This window comes from Stegostoma tigrinum, chromosome 4 (genome assembly GCF_030684315.1).
Source record: "Stegostoma tigrinum isolate sSteTig4 chromosome 4, sSteTig4.hap1, whole genome shotgun sequence".
Taxonomy (NCBI): Eukaryota; Metazoa; Chordata; class Chondrichthyes; order Orectolobiformes; family Stegostomatidae; genus Stegostoma; species Stegostoma tigrinum.
Window position 1 is genome coordinate 9179429 of NC_081357.1, and position 15458 is coordinate 9194886.

Consider the following 15458-nt stretch of genomic DNA (forward strand, 5'->3'; position numbering starts at 1 on the left):
CCATGTATGTGCCCCTCAATCTTATTCAATATTACCCCCTCAACCCTCTCTGCTCTAAAGAAAACAACCTGACCTTATCCAGTCTCTCTTCATAGCTGAGATGCTCCATCCCAGGCAACATCCTGGTGAATTCCCCTCTGTGGCCCTTTCAGTGAATTCCCCTCTGTGGCCCTTTCAGTGTAGTCACATCCTTCCTATAGCGTGGGGACCACATCTGCACACAGTGCTCCAGCTGTGGTCTCGCCAAGATTCTGGACAGCTCCAACAAAACCTCCCTGCTCTTGTTATCTATATCACAACTGATAAAGGAAAGTGTCGCATATTCTGCCTTAACTAGCCTGTTAATCTGTTCTTCTGTCTTCAGAGAACAGCATCCCTCTGATCCTCTGAGCTCCCTAGTGTCTTGCCATTCATTGAGTGCTCCCTTGTCTTGTTCTTTCTTCCAAATTATCTTGCCTCACACTTATCAGCCATGGATTTACCTGCCTGACCACTCTGTTTATATCTTCCTTTAACCTAAGACCACCTTCCTCTCCGTTAACCAATCGGCCAATCTTTGTGTCATCTGCAAATTTACTTAGCATCCTTCCACAATCCCTTGTGCACCATTTATAAAGATTATAGATAATAAGGAAGCAGCAGTTATCCCTGTGGTACACAACTGCACTTTGGGTTCCAGTGTCGCACACAGCCTTCTACCATCACCCTCTGGCTCACATCACAAAGCCAATTTTGGATCGAACTTGCCAAGTAACACTGGATCTCATGTGCTTTTACATTCTTTCTCAGTTTCCCGCATGGGACATTGCCAAAGGCCTTGCTGAAATCTGTACAAACAATACCGACGGCCCTATCCACATCTACACACTCGGCCACCTCCCCAAAAAATGCAATCAAATTCGTTAGGCATGACCTGCCTCTAACAAAGTCCACGCTGACTATCCCTGATCAAACTTGCCTCTCTAACTGGGCACTAATTCTCTCCTTCAGTGTCTTCTCCCAATACTTTTCCTGCCTCTGATATGAGACCCGCTGGTCTGTAATGCCCGAGCATATCATTACCAACCTTCTTTAACAGTGGATCCACATGAGCTGCCCTCCAGCCCTCTGGCACCTCCCCTACAGCCAGAGCGGAATTAGAAATTTGGGTCCTAGGCCCAACCATCTTAAGTTGCTTCATCAATGACCTTCCCTCCATCATAAGGTCAGAAGTGGGGATGATTGCACAGAGTTCAGCACCATTCGTGACTCCTCAGACACTGAAGCAGTCCGTGTTCAAGTGCAACAAGATCTGGACAATATCTAGGTTTGGGCTGACAAGTGGCAAGTGACATTCGCGCCACACAAATGCCAGGCTGTGACCATCACCAATAAGAGACAATCTAACCACCATCCCTTGACATTCAATGATGTTACCATCACTGAAACCCCCACTATCAACATCCTGGGGGTTACCATTGACCAGAAACTCAACTGGACTCACCACATAAAAACTATTGCTACAAGAGCAAGCCAGAAGCTGGGAATACTGCAGCGAGTAACTCACCTCCTGACTCCCAAAGCCTGTCCACCATCTACAAGGCACAAGTCAGGAGTGTGATGGAATACTCCCCACTTGCCTGGATGAGTGTAGCCCCAACAACAGTCAAGAAGCTTGACACCATCCAGGACGAAGCAGCCCGTTTGATTGGCACCACATCCGCAGACATTCACTCCCTCCACCACCGACGCTCAGTAGCAGCAGTGTGTACTATCTACAAGACCCTCAGACAGCACCTTCCAAACCCACAACCTCTTCCATCTAGAAGCACAAGGGAAACAGATATATGGGAACACCACCATGCATAACTTCCCCTCCCAGCCACTCACCATCCTGACTCAGAAATATATCGCCGTTCCTTCACTGCCAATGGGTCAAAATCCTGGAATTCCCGCCCTAAGGGCATTGTGGGTCAATTGACAGCAAATGAACTGCAGCGGTTCAAGAAGGCAGCTCACCCCCACCTTCTCAAGGGGCTGCTAGGGATCGGCAAGAAATGCTGGCCCAGCCCAAGTGCCATGATGGATAAACAGAAGTCAAATTACAGCCTCTGACGATATCAGACAATAAACCATTGGGTTTTTCGGACTGCCTGGCATGGTCACCATCCTCGTGCCAGTCCAGCCAATCCCATATCATGTGATGGTGGGAATTGAACTCATGGGCTTGAGCTATTTGATCAGAAATATAACCACTGTCAGAGGAAGCAAACTGAGAGCGAGTGGTGAAAGATATGGTTCCACTGCAGATGCCCAGTGGAAGTTCTCTCAAAGAAACTCAGTGGACAGTGAAGTGGGGATTATGGCCAGGTTTAGGGATGATGGAATGCAGCAGAACAGGTTATGTGAGGAATAACAAGAGCCTGTCCCATCTCAGTCTGCCATTAACCAAAGCATCTTATGAACCTTCGCTGTGATTTCCAACATACCTTAAAAAGCAACAGCTTTTCCCACAGGCGTCTGAAATCGTGTTTGTCAAGTCTTCCAGTTCCTCTGAACTGTATCTGCCAGTTAAGTCTACCACAGTGACCACAGTGAGCAAAACCGTGTCAAATATACCGCCTGGCAGTATTCTAGCCAACTGCTGTGTCTGAAGAGGTAATGTGTCTCAGCACCTGCAATGTGTATCAGATAGCACCCAAACAGGCAGGAAGCTGAGATAACAAAGTGTGGGGCTGGATGAACACAGCAGGCCCAGCAGCATCTCAGGAGCACAAAAGCTGACGTTTTGGGCCTAGACCCTTCATCAGAGAGAGGTAGGCCCAAAACGTCAGCTTTTGTGCTCCTGAGATGCTGCTTGGCCTGCTGTGTTCATCCAGCTCTACACTTTGTTATCTCGGATTCTCCAGCATCTGCAGTTCCCATTATCTCAGGCAGGAAGCTGTGCAGGTGGCAAACAGCGGGAGGGACCACATCCAGACTGTCAGATCCTGGCTCATGGCTGAAAGGGAAGGGGCAATCTTTTCGACATTTTTTACCCCCACTGGAGTCACTGGTGAACCCAACGCACATTCACCAATCAGTGTGGACCGTTGCTTGCTCTCCTGCAGAATTACACTCAGCTAGAACCTTCTGTCAACGTTAGATCACACTCTCCCTTTATCAAGCATTCACCAAAGACTGTTCAAATTATAATTTATTCCTTTACTTTCCTAGTTTAAACTATGAGAGGCTTTATTGTAAATGTTACCTAGTTTCTAATATTCCATGAAGTCATGCATGGCGTTTTAACTCTCGTTTCTCTTACTACTTTGTACCTGGGACTTTTTTTGTTCCGAGCGATCTAAGATGGAGATGTCTATGCAGATATTATAGACTTCTCACTGTATTCCGGTAGTGCTGTACTTGAGTACGCATGACTGTAAAATCTCAAACATCTAATTCAAGGGTATCCTGCATTCATCCTAATCAGCAGGATGTGAGCAGGAGGCAGGTCTAACGAAGCCGCAAACGTAGCCAGCTGATCTGTGATGGAGACTGGAGCAGAGTACAGGGAACTGCCTTGTTACAGATTCATCAGTTGGTGAGACTCTCAGAACGCTGAGGCCAGGCCTACCCTCCAGTCTCAGGTTCAGGTCACTTCCATCTCAGACCCACACTGAGGGCTCATTCTTTCACCAAAACTTAGTCCAGTGTCCCAGTGTGTACGGCAGGGACTGGCAGTGTGTACGGCAGGGACTGGAAGTGGGTACGGCAGGGACTGGCAGTGCATACGGCAGGGACTGGCAGTGCGTACGGCAGGGACTGGCAGTGTGTACGGCAGGGACTGGCAGTGGGTACGGCAGGGACTGGCAGTGCATACGGCAGGGACTGGAAGTGGGTACGGCAGGGACTGGCAGTGCATACGGCAGGGACTGGCAGTGCATACGGCAGGGACTGGCAGTGTGTACGGCAGGAACTGGCAGTGGGTACGGCAGGGGCCAGTGCTACAGGAACATATTTAAGGAGCTGCATCTAACACAGCAAAAGCCGCCAGGCTTGGAGACCGCAGCAATCCGATGAAATAAACAGAACCGAAATAAAGTATCCTGCTTGGGGACTGGCTGGTGGAGGTTCCCTGTAACAGGGAGTGCTGGTAACAGGCGCTGTGTGAATATACAGATGGGGTGGTGAATTTGTACAGGCGCTGTGTGAATACACAGAGGGGTGGTGAATTTGTACAGGCGCTGTGTGAATACACAGAGGGGGTGGTGAATTTGTACAGGCGCTGTGTGAATACACAGAGGGGTGGTGAATTTGTACAGGCGCTGTGTGAATATACAGAGGGGGTGGTGAATTTGTACAGGCGCTGTGTGAATACACAGAGGGGGTGGTGAATTTGTACAGGCGCTGTGTGAATACACAGAGGGGTGGTGAATTTGTACAGGCGCTGTGTTAATATACAGAGGGGGTGGTGAATTTGTACAGGCGTTGTGTGAATACACAGAGGGGTGGTGAATTTGTACAGGCGCTGTGTGAATATACAGAGGGGGTGGTGAATTTGTACAGGCGCTGTGTGAATACACAGAGGGGGTGGTGAATTTGTACAGGCGCTGTGTGAACATAAGGAGGGGGTGGTGAATTTGTACAGGCGCTGTGTGAATATACAGAGGGGGTGGTGAATTTGTACAGGCGCTGTGTGAATATACAGAGGGGTGGTGAATTTGTACAGGCGCTGTGTGAATACACAGAGGGGGTGGTGAATTTGTACAGGCGCTGTGTGAATACACAGAGGGGGTGGTGAATTTGTACAGGCGCTGTGTGAATACACAGAGGGGGTGGTGAATTTGTACAGGCGCTGTGTGAATATACAGAGGGGTGGTGAATTTGTACAGGCGCTGTGTGAATACACAGAGGGGGTGGTGAATTTGTACAGGCGCTGCGTGATTATACAGAGGGGGTGGGGAATTTGTACAGGCGCTGTGTGAATACACAGAGGGGTGGTGAATTTGTACAGGCGCTGTGTGAATATACAGAGGGGGTGATGAATTTGTACAGGCGCTGTGTGAATATACAGAGGGGGTGATGAATTTGTACAGGCGCTGTGTGAATACACAGAGGGGTGGTGAATTTGTACAGGCGCTGTGTGAATATACAGAGGGGGTGGTGAATTTGTACAGGCGCTGTGTGAATACACAGAGGGGGTGGTGAATTTGTACAGGCGCTGTGTGAACATAAGGAGGGGGTGGTGAATTTGTACAGGCGCTGTGTGAATATACAGAGGGGGTGGTGAATTTGTACAGGCGCTGTGTGAATATACAGAGGGGTGGTGAATTTGTACAGGCGCTGTGTGAATACACAGAGGGGGTGGTGAATTTGTACAGGCGCTGTGTGAATACACAGAGGGGGTGGTGAATTTGTACAGGCGCTGTGTGAATACACAGAGGGGGTGGTGAATTTGTACAGGCGCTGTGTGAATATACAGAGGGGTGGTGAATTTGTACAGGCGCTGTGTGAATACACAGAGGGGGTGGTGAATTTGTACAGGCGCTGCGTGATTATACAGAGGGGGTGGGGAATTTGTACAGGCGCTGTGTGAATACACAGAGGGGTGGTGAATTTGTACAGGCGCTGTGTGAATATACAGAGGGGGTGATGAATTTGTACAGGCGCTGTGTGAATATACAGAGGGGGTGATGAATTTGTACAGGCGCTGTGTGAATACACAGAGGGGTGGTGAATTTGTACAGGCGCTGTGTGAATATACAGAGGGGGTGGTGAATTTGTACAGGCGCTGTGTGAATACACAGAGGGGGTGGTGAATTTGTACAGGCGCTGTGTGAACATAAGGAGGGGGTGGTGAATTTGTACAGGCGCTGTGTGAATATACAGAGGGGGTGGTGAATTTGTACAGGCGCTGTGTGAATATACAGAGGGGTGGTGAATTTGTACAGGCGCTGTGTGAATACACAGAGGGGGTGGTGAATTTGTACAGGCGCTGTGTGAATACACAGAGGGGGTGGTGAATTTGTACAGGCGCTGTGTGAATACACAGAGGGGGTGGTGAATTTGTACAGGCGCTGTGTGAATATACAGAGGGGTGGTGAATTTGTACAGGCGCTGTGTGAATACACAGAGGGGGTGGTGAATTTGTACAGGCGCTGCGTGATTATACAGAGGGGGTGGGGAATTTGTACAGGCGCTGTGTGAATACACAGAGGGGTGGTGAATTTGTACAGGCGCTGTGTGAATATACAGAGGGGGTGATGAATTTGTACAGGCGCTGTGTGAATATACAGAGGGGGTGATGAATTTGTACAGGCGCTGTGTGAATACACAGAGGGGTGGTGAATTTGTACAGGCGCTGTGTGAATATACAGAGGGGGTGGTGAATTCGTACAGGCGCTGTGTGAATATAGAGAGGGGGTGGGGAATTTGTACAGGCGCTGTGTGAATACACAGAGGGGTGGTGAATTTGTACAGGCGCTGTGTGAATATAGAGAGGGGGTGGGGAATTTGACAGGCGCTGTGTGAATACACAGAGGGGTGGTGAATTTGTACAGGCGCTGTCTGAATATACAGAGGGGGTGATGAATTTGTACAGGCGCTGTGTGAATATACAGAGGGGAAGGTGAATTTGTACAGGCGCTGTGTGAATACACAGAGGGGTGGTGAATTTGTACAGGCGCTGTGTGAATATACAGAGGGGGTGGTGAATTTCTACAGGCGCTGTGAGAATATACAGAGGGGTGGTGAATTTGTACAGGCGCTGTGTGAATATACGGAGGGGGTGAGGAATTTGTACAGGCGCTGTGTGAATACACAGAGGGGGTGGTGAATTTGTACAGGCGCTGTGTGAATATAGAGAGGGGGTGGGGAATTTGTACAGGCGCTGTGTGAATATACAGAGGGGGTGGTGAATTTGTACAGGCGCTGTGTGAACATATGGAGGGGGTGGTGAATTTGTACAGGCGCTGTGTGATTATACAGAGGGGTGGTGAATTTGTACAGGCGCTGTGCGAATACACAGAGAGGGTGGAGAATTTGTACAGGCGCTGTGTGAATACACAGAGGGGGTGGTGAATTTGTACAGGCGCTGTGTGAACATACGGAGGGGGTGGTGAATTTGTACAGGCGCTGTGTGATTATACAGAGGGGTGGTGAATTTGTACAGGCGCTGTGTGAATACACAGAGGGGGTGGTGAATTTGTACAGGCGCTGTGTGAATACACAGTGGGGGTGGTGAATTTGTACAGGCGCTGCGTGAATATACAGAGGGGGTGGGGAATTTGTACAGGTGCTGTGTGAATATACAGAGGGGGTGGTGAATTTGTACAGATGCTGTGTGAATATACAGAGGGGGTGGTGAATTTGTACAGGCGCTGTGTGAATATAGAGAGGGGGTGGGGAATTTGTACAGGCGCTGTGTGAATATACGGAGGGGGTGGTGAATTTGTACAGATGCTGTGAGAATATACAGAGGGGTGGTGAATTTGAACAGGCGCTGTGTGAATACACAGAGGGGGTGGTGAATTTGTACAGGCGCTGTGTGATTATACAGAGGGGGTGGTGAATTTGTACAGGCGCTGAGTGAATATACAGAGGGGTGGTGAATTTGTACAGGCGCTGTGTGAATATACAGAGGGGGTGGTGAATTTGTACAGGCGCTGTGTGAATATAGAGAGGGGGTGGGGAATTTGTACAGGCGCTGTGTGAATACACAGAGGGGGCGGTGAATTTGTTAAGGCGCTGTGTGAATATACAGAGGGGTTGGTGAATTCGTACAGGCGCGGTGTGAATATACGGAGGGTGTGGTGAATTTGTACAGGCGCTGTGTGAATACACAGAGAGGGTGGAGAATTTGTACAGGCGCTGTGTGAATGCAAAGTGGGGGTGGTGAATTCGTACAGGCGCGGTGTGAATATACGGAGGGGGTGGTGAATTTGTACAGGCGCTGTGTGAATACACAGAGAGGGTGGAGAATTTGTACAGGCGCTGTGTGAATACACAGAGGGGGTGGTGAATTTGTACAGGCGCTGTGTGAATACACAGTGGGGGTGGTGAATTTGTACAGGCGCTGCGTGATTATACAGAGGGGGTGGGGAATTTGTACAGGCGCTGTGTGAATATACAGAGGGGGTGGTGAATTTGTACAGATGCTGTGTGAATATACAGAGGGGGTGGTGAATTTGTACAGGCGCTGTGAGAATATACAGAGGGGTGGTGAATTTGAACAGGTGCTGTGTGAATGCACAGAGGGGGTGGTGAATTTGTACAGGCGCTGTGTGATTATGCAGAGGGGGTGGTGAATTTGTACAGGCGCTGAGTGAATATACAGAGGGGTGGTGAATTTGTACAGGCGCTGTGTGAATATACAGAGGGGTGGTGAATTTGTACAGGCGCTGTGTGAATACACAGAGGGGGTGGTGAATTTGTACAGGCGCTGTGTGAATACACAGAGGGGGTGGTGAATTTGTACAGGCGCTGTGTGAATACACAGAGGGGGTGCAGAATTTGTACAGGCGCTGTGCGAATATACAGAGGGGTGGTGAATTTGTACAGGCGCTGTGTGAATACACAGAGTGGGTGGTGAATTTGTACAGGCGCTGTGTGAATATAGAGAGGGGGTGGGGAATTTGTACAGGCGCTGTGTGAACATAAGGAGGGGGTGGTGAATTTGTACAGGCGCTGTGTGAATATACAGAGGGGGTGGTGAATTTGTACAGGCGCTGTGTGAATATACAGAGGGGTGGTGAATTTGTACAGGCGCTGTGTGAATACACAGAGGGGGTGGTGAATTTGTACAGGCGCTGTGTGAATACACAGAGGGGGTGGTGAATTTGTACAGGCGCTGTGTGAATACACAGAGGGGGTGGTGAATTTGTACAGGCGCTGTGTGAATATACAGAGGGGTGGTGAATTTGTACAGGCGCTGTGTGAATACACAGAGGGGGTGGTGAATTTGTACAGGCGCTGTGTGAATATAGAGAGGGGGTGGGGAATTTGTACAGGCGCTGTGTGAATACACAGAGGGGTGGTGAATTTGTACAGGCGCTGTGTGAATATACAGAGGGGGTGATGAATTTGTACAGGCGCTGTGTGAATATACAGAGGGGGTGATGAATTTGTACAGGCGCTGTGTGAATACACAGAGGGGTGGTGAATTTGTACAGGCGCTGTGTGAATATACAGAGGGGGTGGTGAATTCGTACAGGCGCTGTGTGAATATAGAGAGGGGGTGGGGAATTTGTACAGGCGCTGTGTGAATACACAGAGGGGTGGTGAATTTGTACAGGCGCTGTGTGAATATAGAGAGGGGGTGGGGAATTTGTACAGGCGCTGTGTGAATACACAGAGGGGTGGTGAATTTGTACAGGCGCTGTCTGAATATACAGAGGGGGTGATGAATTTGTACAGGCGCTGTGTGAATATACAGAGGGGAAGGTGAATTTGTACAGGCGCTGTGTGAATACACAGAGGGGTGGTGAATTTGTACAGGCGCTGTGTGAATATACAGAGGGGGTGGTGAATTTCTACAGGCGCTGTGAGAATATACAGAGGGGTGGTGAATTTGTACAGGCGCTGTGTGAATATACGGAGGGGGTGGTGAATTTGTACAGGCGCTGTGTGAATACACAGAGGGGGTGGTGAATTTGTACAGGCGCTGTGTGAATATAGAGAGGGGGTGGGGAATTTGTACAGGCGCTGTGTGAATATACAGAGGGGGTGGTGAATTTGTACAGGCGCTGTGTGAACATATGGAGGGGGTGGTGAATTTGTACAGGCGCTGTGTGATTATACAGAGGGGTGGTGAATTTGTACAGGCGCTGTGCGAATACACAGAGAGGGTGGAGAATTTGTACAGGCGCTGTGTGAATACACAGAGGGGGTGGTGAATTTGTACAGGCGCTGTGTGAACATACGGAGGGGGTGGTGAATTTGTACAGGCGCTGTGTGAATACACAGAGGGGGTGGTGAATTTGTACAGGCGCTGTATGATTACACAGTGGGGGTGGTGAATTTGTACAGGCGCTGCGTGAATATACAGAGGGGGTGGGGAATTTGTACAGGTGCTGTGTGAATATACAGAGGGGGTGGTGAATTTGTACAGATGCTGTGTGAATATACAGAGGGGGTGGTGAATTTGTACAGGCGCTGTGTGAATATAGAGAGGGGGTGGGGAATTTGTACAGGCGCTGTGTGAATATACGGAGGGGGTGGTGAATTTGTACAGATGCTGTGAGAATATACAGACGGGTGGTGAATTTGAACAGGCGCTGTGTGAATACACAGAGGGGGTGGTGAATTTGTACAGGCGCTGTGTGATTATACAGAGGGGGTGGTGAATTTGTATAGGCGCTGAGTGAATATACAGAGGGGTGGTGAATTTGTACAGGCGCTGTGTGAATATACAGAGGGGGTGGTGAATTTGTACAGGCGCTGTGTGAATATAGAGAGGGGGTGGGGAATTTGTACAGGCGCTGTGTGAATACACAGAGGGGGTGGTGAATTTGTTAAGGCGCTGTGTGAATATACAGAGGGGTTGGTGAATTCGTACAGGCGCGGTGTGAATATACGGAGGGGGTGGTGAATTTGTACAGGCGCTGTGTGAATACACAGAGAGGGTGGAGAATTTGTACAGGCGCTGTGTGAATGCAAAGTGGGGGTGGTGAATTCGTACAGGCGCGGTGTGAATATACGGAGGGGGTGGTGAATTTGTACAGGCGCTGTGTGAATACACAGAGAGGGTGGAGAATTTGTACAGGCGCTGTGTGAATACACAGAGGGGGTGGTGAATTTGTACAGGCGCTGTGTGAATACACAGTGGGGGTGGTGAATTTGTACAGGCGCTGCGTGATTATACAGAGGGGGTGGGGAATTTGTACAGGCGCTGTGTGAATATACAGAGGGGGTGGTGAATTTGTACAGATGTTGTGTGAATATACAGAGGGGGTGGTGAATTTGTACAGGCGCTGTGAGAATATACAGAGGGGTGGTGAATTTGAACAGGCGCTGTGTGAATGCACAGAGGGGGTGGTGAATTTGTACAGGCGCTGTGTGATTATGCAGAGGGGGTGGTGAATTTGTACAGGCGCTGAGTGAATATACAGAGGGGTGGTGAATTTGTACAGGCGCTGTGTGAATATACAGAGGGGTGGTGAATTTGTACAGGTGCTGTGTGAATATACAGAGGGGGTGGTGAATTTGTACAGGCGCTGTGTGAATATAGAGAGGGGTTGGGGAATTTGTACAGGCGCTGTGTGAATACACAGAGGGGATGGTGAATTCGTACAGGCGCTGTGTGAATATACAGAGGGGTGGTGAATTTGTACAGGCGCTGTGTGAATATACAGAGGGGGTGGTGAATTTGTACAGGCGCTGTGTGAATATACAGAGGGGTGGTGAATTTGTACAGGCGCTGTGTGAATACACAGAGGGGGTGGTGAATTTGTACAGGCGCTGTGTGAATACACAGAGGGGGTGGTGAATTTGTACAGGCGCTGTGTGAATACACAGAGGGGGTGGTGAATTTGTACAGGTGCTGTGTGAATATACAGAGGGGTGGTGAATTTGTACAGGCGCTGTGTGAATACACAGAGGGGGTGGTGAATTTGTACAGGCGCTGTGTGAATATAGAGAGGGGGTGGGGAATTTGTACAGGCGCTGTGTGAATACACAGAGGGGTGGTGAATTTGTACAGGCGCTGTGTGAATATACAGAGGGGGTGATGAATTTGTACAGGCGCTGTGTGAATATACAGAGGGGGTGATGAATTTGTACAGGCGCTGTGTGAATACACAGAGGGGTAGTGAATTTGTACAGGCGCTGTGTGAATATACAGAGGGGGTGGTGAATTCGTACAGGCGCTGTGTGAATATAGAGAGGGGGTGGGGAATTTGTACAGGCGCTGTGTGAATACACAGAGGGGTGGTGAATTTGTACAGGCGCTGTGTGAATATAGAGAGGGGGTGGGGAATTTGTACAGGCGCTGTGTGAATACACAGAGGGGTGGTGAATTTGTACAGGCGCTGTCTGAATATACAGAGGGGGTGATGAATTTGTACAGGCGCTGTGTGAATATACAGAGGGGAAGGTGAATTTGTACAGGTGCTGTGTGAATACACAGAGGGGTGGTGAATTTGTACAGGCGCTGTGTGAATATACAGAGGGGGTGGTGAATTTCTACAGGCGCTGTGAGAATATACAGAGGGGTGGTGAATTTGTACAGGCGCTGTGTGAATATACGGAGGGGGTGGTGAATTTGTACAGGCGCTGTGTGAATACACAGAGGGGGTGGTGAATTTGTACAGGCGCTGTGTGAATATAGAGAGGGGGTGGGGAATTTGTACAGGCGCTGTGTGAATATACAGAGGGGGTGGTGAATTTGTACAGGCGCTGTGTGAACATATGGAGGGGGTGGTGAATTTGTACAGGCGCTGTGTGATTATACAGAGGGGTGGTGAATTTGTACAGGCGCTGTGCGAATACACAGAGAGGGTGGAGAATTTGTACAGGCGCTGTGTGAATACACAGAGGGGGTGGTGAATTTGTACAGGCGCTGTGTGAACATACGGAGGGGGTGGTGAATTTGTACAGGCGCTGTGTGAATACACAGTGGGGGTGGTGAATTTGTACAGGCGCTGCGTGAATATACCGAGGGGGTGGGGAATTTGTACAGGTGCTGTGTGAATATACAGAGGGGGTGGTGAATTTGTACAGATGCTGTGTGAATATACAGAGGGGGTGGTGAATTTGTACAGGCGCTGTGTGAATATACAGAGGGGGTGGTGAATTTGTACAGATGCTGTGTGAATATACGGAGGGGGTGGTGAATTTGTACAGATGCTGTGAGAATATACAGAGGGGTGGTGAATTTGAACAGGCGCTGTGTGAATACACAGAGGGGGTGGTGAATTTGTACAGGCGCTGTGTGATTATACAGAGGGGGTGGTGAATTTGTACAGGCGCTGAGTGAATATACAGAGGGGTGGTGAATTTGTACAGGCGCTGTGTGAATATACAGAGGGGGTGGTGAATTTGTACAGGCGCTGTGTGAATATAGAGAGGGGGTGGGAAATTTGTACAGGCGCTGTGTGAATACACAGAGGGGGTGGTGAATTTGTACAGGCGCTGTGTGAATATAGAGAGGGGTTGGTGAATTCGTACAGGCGCGGTGTGAATATACGGAGGGGGTGGTGAATTTGTACACGCGCTGTGTGAATACACAGAGAGGGTGGAGAATTTGTACAGGCGCTGTGTGAATGCAAAGTGGGGGTGGTGAATTCGTACAGGCGCGGTGTGAATATACGGAGGGGGTGGTGAATTTGTACAGGCGCTGTGTGAATACACAGAGAGGGTGGAGAATTTGTACAGGCGCTGTGTGAATACACAGAGGGGGTGGTGAATTTGTACAGGCGCTGTGTGAATACACAGTGGGGGTGGTGAATTTGTACAGGCGCTGCGTGATTATACAGAGGGGGTGGGGAATTTGTACAGGCGCTGTGTGAATATACAGAGGGGGTGGTGAATTTGTACAGATGCTGTGTGAATATACAGAGGGGGTGGTGAATTTGAACAGGCGCTGTGTGAATGCACAGAGGGGGTGGTGAATTTGTACAGGCGCTGTGTGATTATGCAGAGGGGTTGGTGAATTTGTACAGGCGCTGAGTGAATATACAGAGGGGTGGTGAATTTGTACAGGCGCTGTGTGAATATAGAGAGGGGTGGTGAATTTGTACAGGTGCTGTGTGAATATACAGAGGGGGTGGTGAATTTGTACAGGCGCTGTGTGAATATAGAGAGGGGGTGGGGAATTTGTACAGGCGCTGTGTGAATACACAGAGGGGATGGTGAATTCGTACAGGCGCTGTGTGAACATACAGAGGGGTGGGGAATTTGTCCAGGCGCTGTGTGAATATACAGAGGGGGTGATGAATTTGTACAGGCACTGTGTGAATATACGGAGGGGGTGGTGAATTTGTACAGGCGCTGTGTGATTATACAGAGGGGTGGGGAACTTGTACAGGCGCTGTGTGAATACACAGAGCGGGTGGTGAATTTCTACAGGCGCTGTGTGAATACACAGAGGGGGTGGTGAATTTGTACAGGCGCTGTGTGAATACACAGAGGGGGTGGTGAATTTGTACAGGTGCTGTGTGAACATAAGGAGGGGGTGGTGAATTTGTACAGGCGCTGTGTGAATATACAGAGGGGGTGGTGAATTTGTACAGGCGCTGTGTGAATATACAGAGGGGGTGGTGAATTTGTACAGGCGCCGTGTGAATACACAGAGGGGTTGGTGAATTTGTACAGGTGCTGTGTGAATACACAGAGGGGGTGGTGAATTTGTACAGGCGCTGTGTGAATATACAGAGGGGGTGGTGAATTTGTACAGGCGCTGTGTGAATATACAGACGGGTGGTGAATTTGAACAGGCGCTGTGTGAATATACAGAGGGGGTGGTGAATTTGTACAGATGCTGTGTGAATATACGGAGGGGGTGGTGAATTTGTACAGGCGCTGTGTGAATATACAGAGAGGGTGGTGAATTTGTACAGGCGCTGTGTGAATACACAGATGGGGTGGGGAATTTGTACAGGTGCTGTGTGAATACACTGAGAGGGTGGTGAATTTGTACAGGCGCTGTGTGAATACACAGAGGGGGTGGTGAATTTGTACAGGTGCTGTGTGAATATACAGAGGGGGTGGTGAATTTGTACAGGCGCTGTGTGAATATACAGAGGGGTGGTGAATTTGTACAGGCGCTGTGTGAATACACAGAGCGGGTGGTGAATTTGTACAGGCGCTGTGTGATTATACAGAGGGGGTGGGGAATTTGTCCAGGCGCTGTGTGAATATACAGAGGGGTGGTGAATTTGTACAGGCGCTGTGTGATTATACAGAGGGGGTGGTGAATTTGTACAGGCGCTGTGTGAATACACAGAGGGGTGGTGAATTTGTACAGGCGCTGTGTGAATACACAGAGGGGTGGTGAATTTGTACAGGCGCTGTGTGAATATACAGAGGGGGTGGGGAATTTGTCCAGGCGCTGTGTGAATATACAGAGGGGTGGTGAATTTGTACAGGCGCTGTGTGATTATACAGAGGGGGTGGTGAATTTGTACAGGCGCTGTTTGAATATACAGAGGGGTGGGGAACTTGTACAGGCGCTGTGTGAATACACAGAGCGGGTGGTGAATTTGTACAGGCGCTGCGTGAATACACAGAGGGGGCGGTGAATTTGTACAGGCGCTGTGTGAATACACAGAGGGGGTGGTGAATTTATACAGGCGCTGTGTGAATATACAGAGGGGATGGTGAATTTGTACAGGCGCTGTGTGAACATAAGGAGGGGGTGGTGAATTTGTACAGGCGCTGTGTGAATACACAGAGGGGGTGGTGAATTTGTACCGGCGCTGTGTGAATATACAGAGGGGTGGTGAATTTGTACAGGCGCTGTGTGAATATACAGAGGGGTGGTGAATTTGTACAGGCGCTGT

At 49.4% G+C, this 15458-nt stretch overlaps 1 protein-coding gene across 1 annotated transcript in view; it reads right to left on the minus strand.

Moving 5' to 3' along the window:
* LOC125452348 (calpain-1 catalytic subunit-like) overlaps nt 1–15458 on the minus strand; it is a 95903-nt gene that overhangs the window by 17668 nt on the left and 62777 nt on the right. Inside the window, exon 21 of the mRNA XM_059645687.1 lies at nt 2469–2537. Coding sequence (XP_059501670.1) covers nt 2469–2537 — 69 coding nt within the window. The remainder of the gene's footprint in view (nt 1–2468; nt 2538–15458) is intronic.